This window comes from Artibeus jamaicensis, unplaced genomic scaffold, assembly GCF_021234435.1.
Source record: "Artibeus jamaicensis isolate MK-2021 breed Jamaican fruit bat unplaced genomic scaffold, CSHL_Jam_final scaffold_1964, whole genome shotgun sequence".
NCBI classification, from domain to species: Eukaryota; Metazoa; Chordata; class Mammalia; order Chiroptera; family Phyllostomidae; genus Artibeus; species Artibeus jamaicensis.
In genome coordinates this window covers 21964367-21978551 of record NW_026522030.1, presented here as the reverse complement: position 1 = coordinate 21978551, position 14185 = coordinate 21964367, and the positions used below count along the sequence as shown (strand labels likewise).

General features: G+C 46.5%; 2 protein-coding genes across 4 annotated transcripts in view; one reads left to right on the top strand and one right to left on the bottom strand.

Moving 5' to 3' along the window:
• PHF24 (PHD finger protein 24) overlaps positions 1-14185 on the top strand; it is a 205117-nt gene that overhangs the window by 9316 nt on the left and 181616 nt on the right. The gene's annotated exons all lie outside the window — the stretch shown is intronic.
• Positions 6613-9023, bottom strand: CCL19 (C-C motif chemokine ligand 19). The gene is made up of 4 exons (XM_037151637.2): positions 8775-9023; positions 7307-7433; positions 7008-7101; positions 6613-6918 (listed from the first exon to the last, which is right to left on the bottom strand). The coding sequence occupies exons 1-4, from the start codon at positions 8833-8835 to the stop codon at positions 6904-6906; spliced, it is 297 nt and encodes a 98-aa protein (XP_037007532.1). The 5' UTR covers positions 8836-9023; the 3' UTR covers positions 6613-6903.

Here is a 14185-nt window from a genome sequence, read left to right as displayed (position 1 = left end):
AGCAAGGCGATTGGGGTTTTGGTTGTACTGGGTTCAGATTTCTAGGGACTACAGTTCTGATGTCCAGAATACTGGGGGATCTGGTTGTCTCATCAGGGCAGTGTCAAAGGTTCTGGGTTTAAGCCATCTTCCTTTGGTGGGTTGGAGCTCAGGGCAGCTCACGTCTTCTGCCTTCCACAAGACCAATGGGGAAGATTTGATTTGTTCTAGGAACAGAAGTGGGGCTGAGGTCTGACACCTTCATCTACTCTGATCCTCAGAGCTTCTGCTCTAACCCTTATCTTCTTTCCTTGTCCTGCCTGTTTCTGACCCCTCAGGAGACAGAAGTAGCTCTCAAAAGTGGGTTCTTCAGGAGTCTGATCCTGCCCCTGTGATCATTAGATGCTCTACTCTATAGATGTCCTGCCAGTCTGGCTCACAGTCCCCCTTTGAGGCCTGCCCCTTTCAGAAGCCTTGTCCACAGGACCCATAGTCCTACCCTCTGGATCCCAGCCCTGCCCCATCCTTTCATTCCTATTTTTATTACAACATCACCAGCTCCTGGCCTTGGTTACTCCCTGAGAATGGAGGTTAGAAGATGGGCATAGTTGTAGCATGATCCCTTCTCTACTGCTCCACTTGGGAAAACTGATGTCTGGTCAAACCTCGAGAACCTGTGCCTATTTCCTCCTGGAGGCTCTGGGAATGCCAGTTCCCTTTCTGCTGGAAAGGCCCAGGGGGCTGGAGGCCCTCCAGGGGACACCTCTGTGTCTAGTCTCAAGCACTGGGGTCCTGCCTGAAGCCATCTTCTTCTTTCTGCTTCTTTCTTCTTCTCTTTTTCCCAACTCTTCTTAGCAAGCCAAGCTTTTCCGCCCCAATTGGACATCCAGCCTCCAGCCCTCAGCCAAAGTGCTACCCATCAGATTGACTTGGGCTGCAGTCTCAGCTTTGCCACTCACCAGTTGAGTGGACTCAGGAAGTCATTCTACCTCTCTGTGCCTCAATTTCTTCATACATGGAATGGGATTAGTGATCCCCACCTTATACGGTTGTGTGAGGATGCAATACATCTTGACATAAAGGATTCAGCTTGGAGGCTGGCATATGGTCAGTACCCACAAAAAAATAGCTTTCCCTACTTCCTGAGGGCCACTTCCTCAGACCTGGCCCTGCTGTATTCCTCCTCATTTTTACTTAGGAGATAGGTCCACTAAAAGAGGCTATATGTATAGTACAGATTCTGCAGCCAAATGGCTCAGTTACGACCCTCAGCTCTGCCACTTTACCAGCTGTCCAGTTACTAAACTGGACAAGTTACTAAACATATTGCACCCCAGTTTCCTCAGCTGCAACGTAAGAATGACAAGAGCGGAGACTTCCGCCAAGATGGAGGCATAGGTGGAAACGCTGTGCCTTCTCTCACAACCAAGTTTAGAGACAACTAAATATTAGCAACAGAAAACACAGCCAGAACACAGAAAATTGAACTTTTCGGAAGTCTGATAACAACAAATTCTTCAGCCTGACCGGTAAGAGGGGCAAAACCAGAAGCTGTTGGAGCGGGGTTGCACAGAAAAACTTGGTCAGAGGGACTCGGGCACGCAGAACCCAGGCACAGGGTTGGACCTAGTAAGCGACCCAGTGAGCGACCGCGGGGAAACAGCGAGGGAGCAGGGCTGCAGGTTGACTGTGGTCGCGCTTTCCTGCGCAGATAGACAAGCAAGGGAGTGGGCGGTGAGACTACTGGACTGAGCAGGCCCCATGGCGAGCGGCAGCACAGGGCGCTGCCATTTCCCTGCTCTGACCCCGCCTCCACATACTGTGTCATAACCCAGCGACCTGAGTGGCCCCGCCCTGGTGAACCACCTAAGGTTCTGCTCCTCACCCAGCGGCGGCGGGAAACAGCAGAGGAGGTCGCCATTTTCCCGCTCTGACCATGCCCCCACATATAGAGTCACAACCCAGCGACCTGAGAGTCCAAGGCTACGGTACTCATACTTAATGGGTGAGAACAGACCAAATATGGCTCAAGAAGATCTCTAAGCCCCAGAGCCTATAAATCTAAGCGATGAAGAAATAGCAAAACTCTCAGATGCACAGTTTAAAACACTGGTGATCAGGATCCTCACAGAACTGGTTGATTATAGCCACAAATTAGACAAACATATGAAGGCAAAACTAATTGAAATGAATGGAATTGCACAGGAAACCAATAGCGATGAAAAGGAAACTGGGACTCAAATCAATGGAGTGGACCAGAAGAAAGCAAATAATGGCCAAACAGAAAAGAGTGAAGAAGCAAGAATTCAAAAAAAATGAGGAGAGTCTTAGGAACCTCCAGGACATCTTTAAACGCTCCAATAGCTGAAGTATAGGGGTACCAGAAGGGGGAAAGGAACAGCCACCAGTGGAAAACTTATTTGAACAAATAATAAAGGAGAATTTCCCCAATCTGGCAAAGGAAATAGACTTCCAGGAAATCCAGGAAGCTCAGAGAGTCCCAAAGAAGTTGGACCCAAGAAGGAACACACCAAGGCACATCATAATTACATTACCCAAGATTAAAATGAAGGAGAGAATCCTAGAAGCAGCAAGAGATAAGGGGACAGTCACCTACAAAGGAGTCCCCATCAGACTGTCGGCAGATTTCTCAAAAGAGACCTTACAGGCAAGAAGGGGCTGGAAAAAGGTATTCCAAGTCATGAAATCCAAAGACCTACAACCAAGATTGCTCTATCCAGCAAAACTTTCATTTAGAATGGAAGGACAGATAAAGTGCTTCTCAGATAAGATCAAATTCAAGGAGTTCATCATCACCAAGCCCTTATTATATGAAATGTTAGAGGAACTTATCTAAGAAAAAGAAGTTAAAAAAACATGAACAGTGAAAGGACAGCAAACTCGCAGTTATTAACAACCACACCTAAAATAAAAGCAAACTAAAAGGACAGCTAGATCAGGAGTGGAAACATAGAAATGAAGATCTCAAGGAGGGTTAGCAATAGGGGAGTGGGAGGAGGAGAAGGGGAGAGAGGGTACAGAAAATAAGTAGCATAGACAGTAGATAGAAAATAGGGGGAGGGCAAGAATAGTATGGGAAATATAGAATCTAAAGAACTTGAGACACAAGGTCATAAACTAAAGGGGGGGTAATGGTGGGGACGGGGGGTAGGGTGGAAGGGAATGAAGGGGGGAATAGGACAACTGTAATGGCATAATCAATAAAAAAAGAAATTAAAAAAAAAAAGAATGACAAGAGCACTGAAAGCAGTGCCCAGCACCTCTTAAGCACTATTGGTGAATTAGCTAGTACTACAGAGATATGTCCTTCCATGTGGGCAAAGTCTTAGGGGCCTTCTCTGACCAGATAGGTGCCTGCTTATTCTTACAGAAGATCTCATGAAGGAAACTCCCTATTTGGGAGTCCTGCCCCTTTGTGAGACCATTTCCAGAGTTTTCTGGCTGTTTCTCAGTTTCCCAGAGGCCAGAGAAGGGGGGCACAAGGGTGGAGGCTTACCAATAAAATGAACATGAAATGAAGAAAATATGATCAAAACTGCATGGGGCTGGCTGTGGACAAACACCCACACAACAGGGACAGCCCCACTGTCTTGAGAACTGGATGTTCTCCAGGTGTGAGTTGTGGAGGGCGTCTGGGAAAGAGCCATGTTCAATTCCATTTTTTGTTTATCAGATGTGTACTGCAACTTCCTCTGTGCCAGCTCCTGTGCAGAGCAGTGTTGGCAATTGAGATGGACAGGCCCAATCCCTTCTGCTGGGAACTCTATCAATGGACAGCACAGGGAGATGTTGTCCATCTATGAAGCTAGGAGCTACCTGAGCTTCATAGGTATCGCTTCATAGGTATCACTTTATAGGTATCACTTCCTAGGTATCAAAGGGATGTCAGATCCCTTTAGGAAGATGCTGGTTTCTGGGTAGGAAGGTATCACTCAGCTGCTGACCTTAAACCTGTAGCAGGTGCCATGTGCCCTAGGGAGGAAGGTGTCTACCTATAGACAGGCAGCAAGGTCCCCATACCCTACCTGGGGAGCTAGGAGTCCACACCACCCCTCAGAGAACTGGCAGCTTCATTGTCATGGAAGCAGGTTGGCTTCTGGTCCACCAGAACTCAGGATGAACAGAGATGCCACACTTAGTGAATTATAGTGAAATGGAATGGAAGACACAGTGCTGAGAATGTTTGAGTGAATCAGGACCAAGTCCCAAATTGCTGGGCTAAGCTCTCATGTTTTGGGCAGGGAGATAAGGAGATAAAACCCAGTGCCCATGAGGGATTGGTGGCTAGAGATGAGAAAAAGGGAGAGAGCACACCAGAAGGAAAGGCAGTGGGTGGAGAAAAGGTGGGGAGGACTGCTTACCTGTTCTCTGCGGGACTTTGGTGTCTGCCCCTAGACTTCCTCAAAGTTCTTCATTTGCCTCCCTAGCTTTTGGATTATTTTCTCTCTTCCTGAGTCTCAGCTTCTCCTCTGTTCCCCGAGGGTGTTCCATTTCTTAACGTGTGTGACTTTGGGGAAGCCTGTGTTTAGCCTGAGACCCAAATATTCATGAGTCAAATCTTTGTTTGGAGGGACTCTTAAAAATTAGACTACCCTCCACCTGACAGATGGAGGAACTAAGGCCCTGGCGGGTAGTGAGGAAAGATTTTGCCTAGAGTTCAAGAGTGAGGGGCAGAAACAGGACTGTACAGCTGCGCACTGAACTCAGGCCTATTCTTGTAACACGCAGTGGCAGTGGCAATGGCAGGAAAGTAGTGTCCAGGGACCTTTGTCCTGGTAGCACCTTCTTCAGGGCTTCCATCCTCAACTTCCCCTGCTGGTGTTTCCCTGAGTGTCCAGAGGGATGGTTTGTGTCTGCTTCTGGGGTAGGCCAATCTCTACTTGGCTTCACTGGGAACTGAAGAGGAGTTGAGGAAATGTGCCCCCTCACACCTATGTTTGTCCTCTGCCTACTGGGGTTCAGGGCATAGAATCAAATGGTATGCACAGCTGGGACCTTTAGAACCCCATGGCTGGCTGAGTTGATGGTTGGATTAATGGGTGAATGTGTGGGTGGATAGGAGGATGGATGGAGGTCTAATGGATGCAGGGACGTTAGATGGATGGATGCATGGATGCATGAATGGATGGGTAATTTCTGCCACGCCGCAGAGCCAAACTTCCCAGCCATTACAGCGTTCTTGGAAACTATCCCCATCCCTCCCACTCCTTGTAACTCTAAGACCTGGGAAATCTGAGGTTTTAAATACCTTCTTCTGTGAGCAGAAGGAGGAAGAAGCTGTCACGCTCTTAGCTCAGTGAGGAGGGGCTGGCACAGCCCCCTAACCACCTCTCCCCTTCCCAGGCTGCCAGACCAGCACAGGCCTGGTTTTGTTACCAGACGTAAAATGTTTGATCTAGTGTTGGGTACTCTTGCCAAGTGAGGATGCCCAGTCTGTCATTTGGCTGCCATTCAGCCCCAGTGGCACAGATTTGCTGCTCCCAGCTGGACCTTAGAGGTCATAGCTGGGCAGCCAGCTGGTTTCCCCAGAGGACTTCCCAAGCTCAAGAAGTTTACTTCTTCCAGAGCTGCCTTGGGCTGCTCTAAAAGTTACAGGGCTTTTGTCTCCTAGAGCTGATATTCCTTCCCGGTGAAGCCCCTGGTCTCAGTATTGTGGTCTTCAGGGGTGTGGTGGACTTCCCTCAGGCAGAATTGCTCTGGTTTCCCTGGCTGCTTCTTCTTCAACACTCTTGGTCCTGTCCCATCTCTGACCGCTGGCCCCCAGGTCTGTATGTCAGTGTCCTGAGAAGTGTGGTCCCAGATGGTGCTGGACCTGGCCCAGACTGACTGGGTGAGAGAGAAGGGCTGGCCTGGAGGTCGGAGTCTGTATGGACAGACGAGCCTTCACCCCTGGCTGCCAGGTCTTTCTTCACATGTTCATTTTCTAGAGAATTAGTTGAGTAACTACGTTGTGCCAGGAAGTGTCTGGACACCAGGGAGACTGTGGAAACCAAACAGACAGGATCCCTGTCCAGGAAAGCGGACAAACTAGCCATTATAACTCAGTGTGATGGGTGCTGTAAGGGAATAGGGACAGGGGTTCCTGAGAGGTTAGGAGGGAGAGAGGCTACCTAACCCAGCCTAGGATCAGAAAATGCTTTTTGGGGGAAGAGTCATCCAGAACCAGAGATGAGCTAAGTGGGCAGGAGAGAGAGAAGAGTGTTCCAGATGAGGGAATGGCATAGGTAGATGGGTACTCCCACCTCGGTCAGTAGAGCTGGACCCCCTGTCTCTCCTTTACCCATGAGAGTTGGTTCCTGACAACTCTCTTCCCCCAGTGACACCTGATCTTGACACACCTGTGTGCTGGAACACCTGCCTCAGAGAGCGGAGACTGGGAGGCATGGAGAGTTTGGCCTGTTCGGGAAACTGACACGGGTTGAGTTCTGCTGAACCATGCAGTGTGACAGGGTTTTGAGGAGACAGGAGGGGGGAGCCCTGATTGTGGGACCTTATCCTGAGAATACAGGGTGCTATGTGGAGGTTGATGAGAAGTTTGCTCAGGCCACAGTGTGTAAAACAGACCCTGCTGTTCCATTACCTAGTCCTCCTGGATAGACAGCAAACAGATAGAACCATGGGTACCAGTGGGCTTTATTGGAAATATTGCAGTCTGGGCATGGGGAAGCTGTGCTCTTGCTACACTTACCCTCTCACTCACCCTCTTGCTCACATTCACACACACACACACACACACACACACACACACACACACACACACACACACACTCACACCAACACTCTAGGCCCTGCTCAGGTCTTGTTGTACAGGTCTGGTTCTGTCTTCTAGGTCTTGGTTCTCCGGGGTGGCAGTGATTCACATCCTCCACTCAGACACAGGGCTCTCTTGGGGGCTGTCATGGGCTAACTTAGCTTGCTCTGGAGGAGAGAAGAGAGAGAAGGTCACTGGCTGGGGTCTTGGGCAATTGCTCAGAGGGAGAAGGCAGGGCTGGGGAGGGCAGGCTTGCCTTGGCAGCGTTCCTCTTCAATCTCAAGACGAGGCGTTGCACCCAGGGCATCTCTGGTGGTGCACAGAGCTGGTGGCCTCTCAGTGTGGTGAACCTGGGGTCAGAGGTAAGAGAGGTTGGAACCCTGGAACCCAACTTCCTGGTGGGCACTCGTATGGGGGCAGGCAGAGGCTGAGGGTCACCTCTGAAAATCTGTTTCAGGGGCTCCCTTGAAGAAGTTGGGCATGGCAAGAAGAGAGATAAGAAAGTGGGGGTAGATTGGGGATATGAGGCTAGATGCACTCCTCCCCACAACTCACACAACGGCGGGCACTTGGCAGCCATGCTGGAGGAGGATGTATCGAAAGGATTGCACCCTATTTGCAGGGATAGGGCGCTTGCTCACAAACAGGCAGCAGTCTTCTGCGTCGTTGGTACCACTCTGAGCTGGGGTGGCCAATAGGCAATAGGTGAAAGATGGTAGTGTTAGAATAAGGAGACCTTGAGGAGGGGTGGTCACAGTCCTAATGGATTCAGGACACCTGTGTGTGTGTGTGTGAAGGCAGGGAACCTGATATTTAGCCAGTATGCACCAACATGGCCCTCCTGATTGCTAAATATATTGAAATACTTCTAAGCTGTTTGTTAAACAACCACTGTTTTGAGCCCCACAAGTGCCTTCCTGGTGCCCCATCACCCCAACCTCTCTCCCACAAATGAAGAATTAATGCTATATGTTACCTGTACATGTTTCTTTTGTTAATCCCTTCACCTTCTTTTATCCAGCCCCTAATCCCCCCATCTCTGAGAGCTATCATTATGTTCCATGTATTCATGCCTCTGTTTCTGTTGTTCATCAGCTTATTTTGTTCATTAGATTCCACATATAAGTGAGATTGTATGGTATTTGTCTCTCTGACTGTCTTATTTCACTTAGCATAATAATCTCTTCATGCTGTGTGGTGATAGCCAGAGGGAAAGGGGGGAGGGGATTGGCAGAGGTGGGCAAAAGAGGGGAAATGGGGTCAGAAAAAGACTTTGCTTGGGGCGATGGGCACCTTGTACAGGGTGCAGATTATATTTTATACAGTTGCACACTGGAAACCTGTATGGTTTGGTGAACCAATGTCACCCCAATAAATTCAATTAAAAAAGCTAATGCTGGTCATAGCACTGAATTGATAGGAGAGGTGGGTGTGAGGTAGCGGCAGTCTGGGTTAGAGGACTTACGAATTGTTAAATATTTTGACTATTAGCCCTGCCTCAGTATCTCTTATTTTCCCCACCTTAAGCAAATATATATTGTTCTTTATGTTTTACATCAATAGTTTATTTAAAAAAAACAAACAACACGGTTCCCATTGCATCTTCAAAGGTTAACAGCTCATCTAAGCCAGAGGAATCTTTAGAAAACTATTTATGATATAACCACCAAGTCTTCCGAGAAAAAAGAAAAGATACTTAAAACATTAAAAAACTTAACACTGTAGAGAATATAAACACACCCCTGCAAATTTGGCTGATGGTGTAACTGAGGCAGGAAGAAATAGAACCTGCAGAGAGATAGGCAGCCACAGGCCCTGAGCTACACCAAGAGAGAGGCACACATTGGAATCCAGGGGCTCGGATATACTCACACTCACTGGCGTACACACAGGACACAGGGTACCCCAAGGTTCACTGAATTGTGCAGACCTCTTAGTGTACCCCGTGTCCAGTGCCAAGAAGGCTGGAATCTAGACATTTTCTCTCCCACTCCCCTTCCCTTGAGCCTCCCCTCAACCTTACCATGGGAGGTCCACAGAATCAGCAGGCTGATGGCGAGTAGTGCGGCTGCGTGGGAGGCCATAGAGGAAGAATGCAGGCTGACTGATGGTGAGAGTGTGCGTTTGAGCGTCTGTGAGTTGTGCAGCAGGCTGTGCAAGGCTGAAGCTTGGCTGGGAGTGGCTTGGCTAGTAGTGGAAATGTCACAGCTTTCTTGTAGGGTGCATGGGAGTCTGGGAATGTGAGTGTGGATGTTTGTGTAAGGGTGGACTCTTGACCATATTTATAGCCAGAGGGAACTTTCACTATTTCTACTCTGAAATCCCCCTTCATATTCATTGTTTGGATTCCCCTTCTCCCCTTGCCTCTTTCTGGGAACATGACTCTTCCCTCCCTTTTCCCACCTCAAGCAGCCTCCCACTCTTCTGCTTTCCTTGGCTTTAGCTCTGAGAGCCTAAGCAGTCTGCATTCTAGACAAGAGTAGGGAACCTTGTGTTCCTAGCTCCTTTGAGGGGGCCTGCACTATCATCTCATTGGTGGCATTTGTATTATCAGCCATAGGGCTGTCCTTCAGGGGAGGTGGTCAGAATTAGGGGGGTCAAAATAAGGGGTTGTGCCCCTGCTGGGGTCCAGCCTCTGCAGGTTTCAGGGTCCCTGAAGTATGGACGGTGCAGGCCACGAATGAAGAGTCAGACACCCAGTTGGATGCCAGAGAACAGCCAGCCTCTGTGGGTCTGACTAAACTCGAAGAGTTTGATTTAAGCTTTATTTTTATAGAAATTGTTCATAACATTAAAGGAACAGGTGCATGGCATGATCAGTTAAGCAGAAAAAAATCAATACAGAGGTAACTAGGAAAAGTACTGGAAATTCCATAGATTCAGTTATGTTAAACAAAGGTTATTCTGACCAGGCGATCCATTAATCAGACAATTAGAAATAGCTGTATGTACAGAGTTTTAAATGTCTTATTGATAAACAGATGTTTATTAAAGTTCTTAGAATTTGTCAAGGGTCAAAAGAATACACTAGACTGAACAGTGGTTATAGACGATTTATTACAAGGCCTTTGTGGTGTCTAACTTAGCTATCTATCTTCTTGTCTAGAATCTTTCTATACTTTGGACTCTAACTCCTTAGTAGTTATTTCAACGTGCTTCATTTGTAATAGTTAACCAGCTTCTCCTGCTTCTTTACCTGTCTAATTCCATTAACATATATTCCTAAGAGGAGGGGCTGTTACTCTATCAACTTTTAGACGTTCAGGGGCTACCCCATCAGGGGGGACTTTTGTTCTATGCCAAGAAATCATTTTGTACAACCTCATTGGAATTCTGTGGATCATTGGACCTTAAATACAGGTGTCTAAAAATCCCACCACCTATTAATCTCAAAGACAAACATGCAAGGAGAGACAGACAGGAAATCCAGCCACAGTTGCCTCTGCTGTGCAGATGCATTTTATCTGTCCTGACTGTGTCAAGGGACGGCTGTTGGTCGGCTCCCAACAGTGCCCCCTTTCCTAGATTTAGCCCTCATCCTCATTCTGTTCTCTGTGGTTCTTCCCTCTGGCTCAGGTTGAAAAGAAGGCTCTCTGGTGCCCTCAAAACAAGTATGGAGCCTGGGGTAGCCCCCCAAGTCATCACAGTGCCTGCCCATCATCATCTGGGAATCAGGCCTTCCCTTGAGACAAGTGGAGCGGAAAGGGAATGTTCCTTGGAAGGAGGCCCAGCACCCCCATCTCCCAGCTCAGGCCTCTGAGGTTCAACTTCCTGGCTTGATGAGCTCTGCCCCTTTCTCTATTTATTATTTACATATGTCCAATACCTGGGTCAGGAACATCTTGGGGGCCCTGGCTGGAACAGCCCTCTTCATCTTTCCCCCTCTCTCAATCCTGGGAACCAAGAGGGGATTTCTAAGGAGAAAGGGTGGCCAGCTCATATTCAGACAGATTTCCAAATTTCAAGGAACTAACAGATGTGGAAGGCAGACAAGTGATTTCCCATCCTTCCAAGAAAGACTAGAGGTAGGCCAGAAGAGAAAGCCTCAAAAGAGAGATTAATATGTGGGGCATGCATTCAACCATCCCACCTAAGCTCTGGACCTTCTTTTAAATGGGGTGGTGAGTCCCTTATAAGTTTTTGACTTATCTTTTTTCCATTTACTAACAATAATACTGTAGTAATAGCATTTGTGGCTGTTTACTATGTTCTAGGCTCTGTATCAAGGACTTTGCCATTATTGTCTTGCTTAACTTTCCCAAGAAAATTATAAAGTCATTTTTATTATCATCATTTTATTATCTGTTTTAAACAGAGATAATATCATCTGTTTATTATCTCTGTTTTAAACAGAGATAAGAAAAATGAGGCTCAGAGCACAAGGTCACACAGCAAGCAAGTGCCTTGAATCCAGGTGTCTTTTGTTGTAAAATTTATGCTCTGCTACTAAATTTATCATCCTGCCTATCTGCCATCTGTCCATTGATCATAGGTCGGTACAGAGCAGAAAGGCTCCACAGATAGCATCCCAGGTTGGGAGTCAGGTCCTACCACTTGTTAAGTTAACTGCATGATCATGTGCAAATATTCCATTTTTTATATCTTAGTATTCTTATCTGTAAAGTAGGATAGACCTACTAGCAATAGGTCTATCTAAAGCAATAGACCTACTTCTTAGGATTAAATGAGGTAATCTCAGTAAAGGCATTAGTTTAGGCTGGCACATAATAAATATTCATTAAGAATTAATATTAACCATTACTATTATGCTATCCTTTGAGTAAAATATGTGTCAATTAACTCAGCTAGCCATCTTTCCATTGAGCTTATCTATTCTTCTTACGGTGGTTCTGATTATTCTCTGTTGTCCCACCCCACCCATTCTCCACTCTTCTCTGCCCTGCTCTGCTCTCTGGAAGACTGGTCTTCACAGACAGCATTGATCAGGATCCCTTGCCCTCTAGCTTCTCTTTGTATTTGGACCACAGGAGGCAGCAGTGGAATATCAGTGGGTGGTAGGTGAGAAAGGTTGGGGTATGAATCCCTCAAATCCTTCATCTTGCTGCAATTCTTCAAGTGGAGTAATTGCTCTCTGGCAGTTGTTCTCAAAAGAGTGGTCTTTGGACAGCAGCAGCAGCATCACTTGGGAACTTGTTAGAAATGTAAATTCTCAGGTACTATTCCAGACCTACTGGAGGAATCTGTATTTTAGCACAGCCTCCAGGGATTGGGATACATGCTGCAGTTTGAGAACCATTGATTAGCGGTTACAGATCCTTTCAGGCTACATCCTCTCCATTGGTTTGTTTCTAAGGTTCCTGAAACACTGTTCCTTCCTCTTCCTCCTTCAGGTCTTAGTATGGTAACAGTTTGCCACTATTGTTAAACCCTGAGTGTTTCATCATTCCCTGTTGGTTCCTTAATCCTTGACCCCACCTCTTAAGTAGTCCCTTTATTAAAATCTTTCTGGTTAAACTTTTTTGAGTGTGCCATCTGTTTTCGGCTATGATCCTGACAGATGCAGTAAAGGTACCAGAAGAGATCCTAGGGAATACATTCCCAAAGTGGGATCCTAGTATCAGTTTGCTCAGATATTTGATGAGTACACAGATAATTTTCCTGTATAGGACAAGAGGACGCTAGTAATCTGGAGCATGAGAAGCATCACAATCACTTAGATTATTGCCAGTGATAGTCTAGGATGGAATGTTGGTAGAGAGAAAGACATTAGGAGATAAAACACCTGATGCACTTAATTGCTGTGGCCACAAATGGTGGCTACATATACTGTTGGGTGGGCAGCCTGTTTCTGACTGTGCAAAATTACACATGAGAAAGATGTGGTTAAGACCACATGGCAGATATGGCTAAGGATCAAGCCCATGACCTTATCGAATGATATGTGGAGTTGCTGCACCAGGTAAATACCCAATCTCACCGTATCCCTTATGCTAGGATAAGGGTACTGCTGGGAAGGAGTAGGACTCTGAGAGTTAGTATGGGGACATTTGGGCATATATGAACAAGTTTGGGAATTTGGACTCTCAAACCCCTTGGAATCTTCTTTGTTCCTCTGTAAACTATGAATGTTACAGACTTCCATTCATTAAAAATGTCTTTAATAAGTCCCTGGCAAAGGGCACGCATTTTCTCTTCGGGACTCAACCTGACTCTTCCTCATAGTCACCGTAGCCATGCTGAGGGTTTGATTCTAACAGAGCCTAGACAGGAATGTATGAGGTGCACTCCGAGAACAAGAGCACATACATTGAGAAGCTGCAGGAAGTTGTCGACTGTATTGGGATAATCCTGGGGACCTGTGAGGACACATTTACACATTTATTTATATGGGTGCCTTCACCCAGGATTTGTGTATTATTGTATTAGCTGAGCACCTGGTAGTGGTGTTCATAGTCTGTTGGATTGGTTACTGGAAGCCTGGGCTCACTATGATCAGTGAGGCTGAGACACTAGAACCTCACTGACATACATATTGTGGAACACTGCTCCTTAAACTTTGAGATGCAGATGATTCATTCTGGAGTCTTGATGAACTGTAGATTCTGATTCAGTGGGCCTGGGGTAAAGCCTAAGTTATTACATTTCTAGCAAACTTCTTTTTTTAAAATAATATATTTTATTGATTATGCCATTACAGTTGTCCCATTTCCCCCCCCCTTCATTCCCCTCCACCCTTCACACCCCTTCCCACCCACATTCCCCCCTTTAGTTCATGTCCATGTGTCATAAGTTCTTTAGCTTCTATATTTCTCACACTACTCTTGCTCTCCCCCTGTCTATTTTCTCCCCACCACCTATGCTACTTACTCTTTATACCTTCTCCCTCTCTCTCCTCCTCCCTCCCCTGTTCCTAACCCTCCATGTGATCTCCATTTCTGTGGCTCTGTTCCTGTTTTAGCTGTCTGCTTAGTTTGCTTTTGTTTGAGGCATGGTTGTTAATAACTGTGAGTTTGCTGTTCTTTCACTGTTCATGTTTTTTTATCTTCTTTTTCTTAGATAAGTCCCTTTAACATTTCATATAATAAAGGCTTGGTGATGATTAACTCCTTGAACTTGATCTTATCTGAGAAGCACTTTATCTGCCCTTCCATTCTAAATGAAAGCTTTGCTGGATAGAGCAATCTTGGATGTAGGTCCTTGCATTTCATGACTTGGAATACTTCTTTTTTGACCCTTCTTGCCTGTAAGGTCTCTTTTGAGAAACCAGCTGATAGCTTTATGGAAACTCCTTTGTAGGTGACTGTCCCCTTATCTCTTGCTGCTTCTAGGGTTCTCTCCTTCATTTTAATTTTGGGTAATGTAATTATGAGGTGCCTTGGTATGTTCCTCCTTGGGTCCAACTCCTTTGGGGCTCTATGAGCTTCCTGGACTTTCTGGAAGTCTATTGCCTTAGTCAGATTGGGGAAGTTCTCC

Bases quoted from the DNA above. Each gene is read 5' to 3' on its own strand.
- CCL19 (XM_037151637.2), bottom strand. From the start codon at position 8,835: ATGGCCTCCCACGCAGCCGCACTACTCGCCATCAGCCTGCTGATTCTG. The intron at 7,434-8,774 runs GTAAGGTTGAGG...TGGCCACCCCAG, and splicing joins GATTCTGTGGACCTCCCATG to CTCAGAGTGGTACCAACGAC. The intron at 7,102-7,306 runs GTGAGTTGTGGG...CTCTGACCCCAG, and splicing joins TGCCAAGTGCCCGCCGTTGT to GTTCACCACACTGAGAGGCC.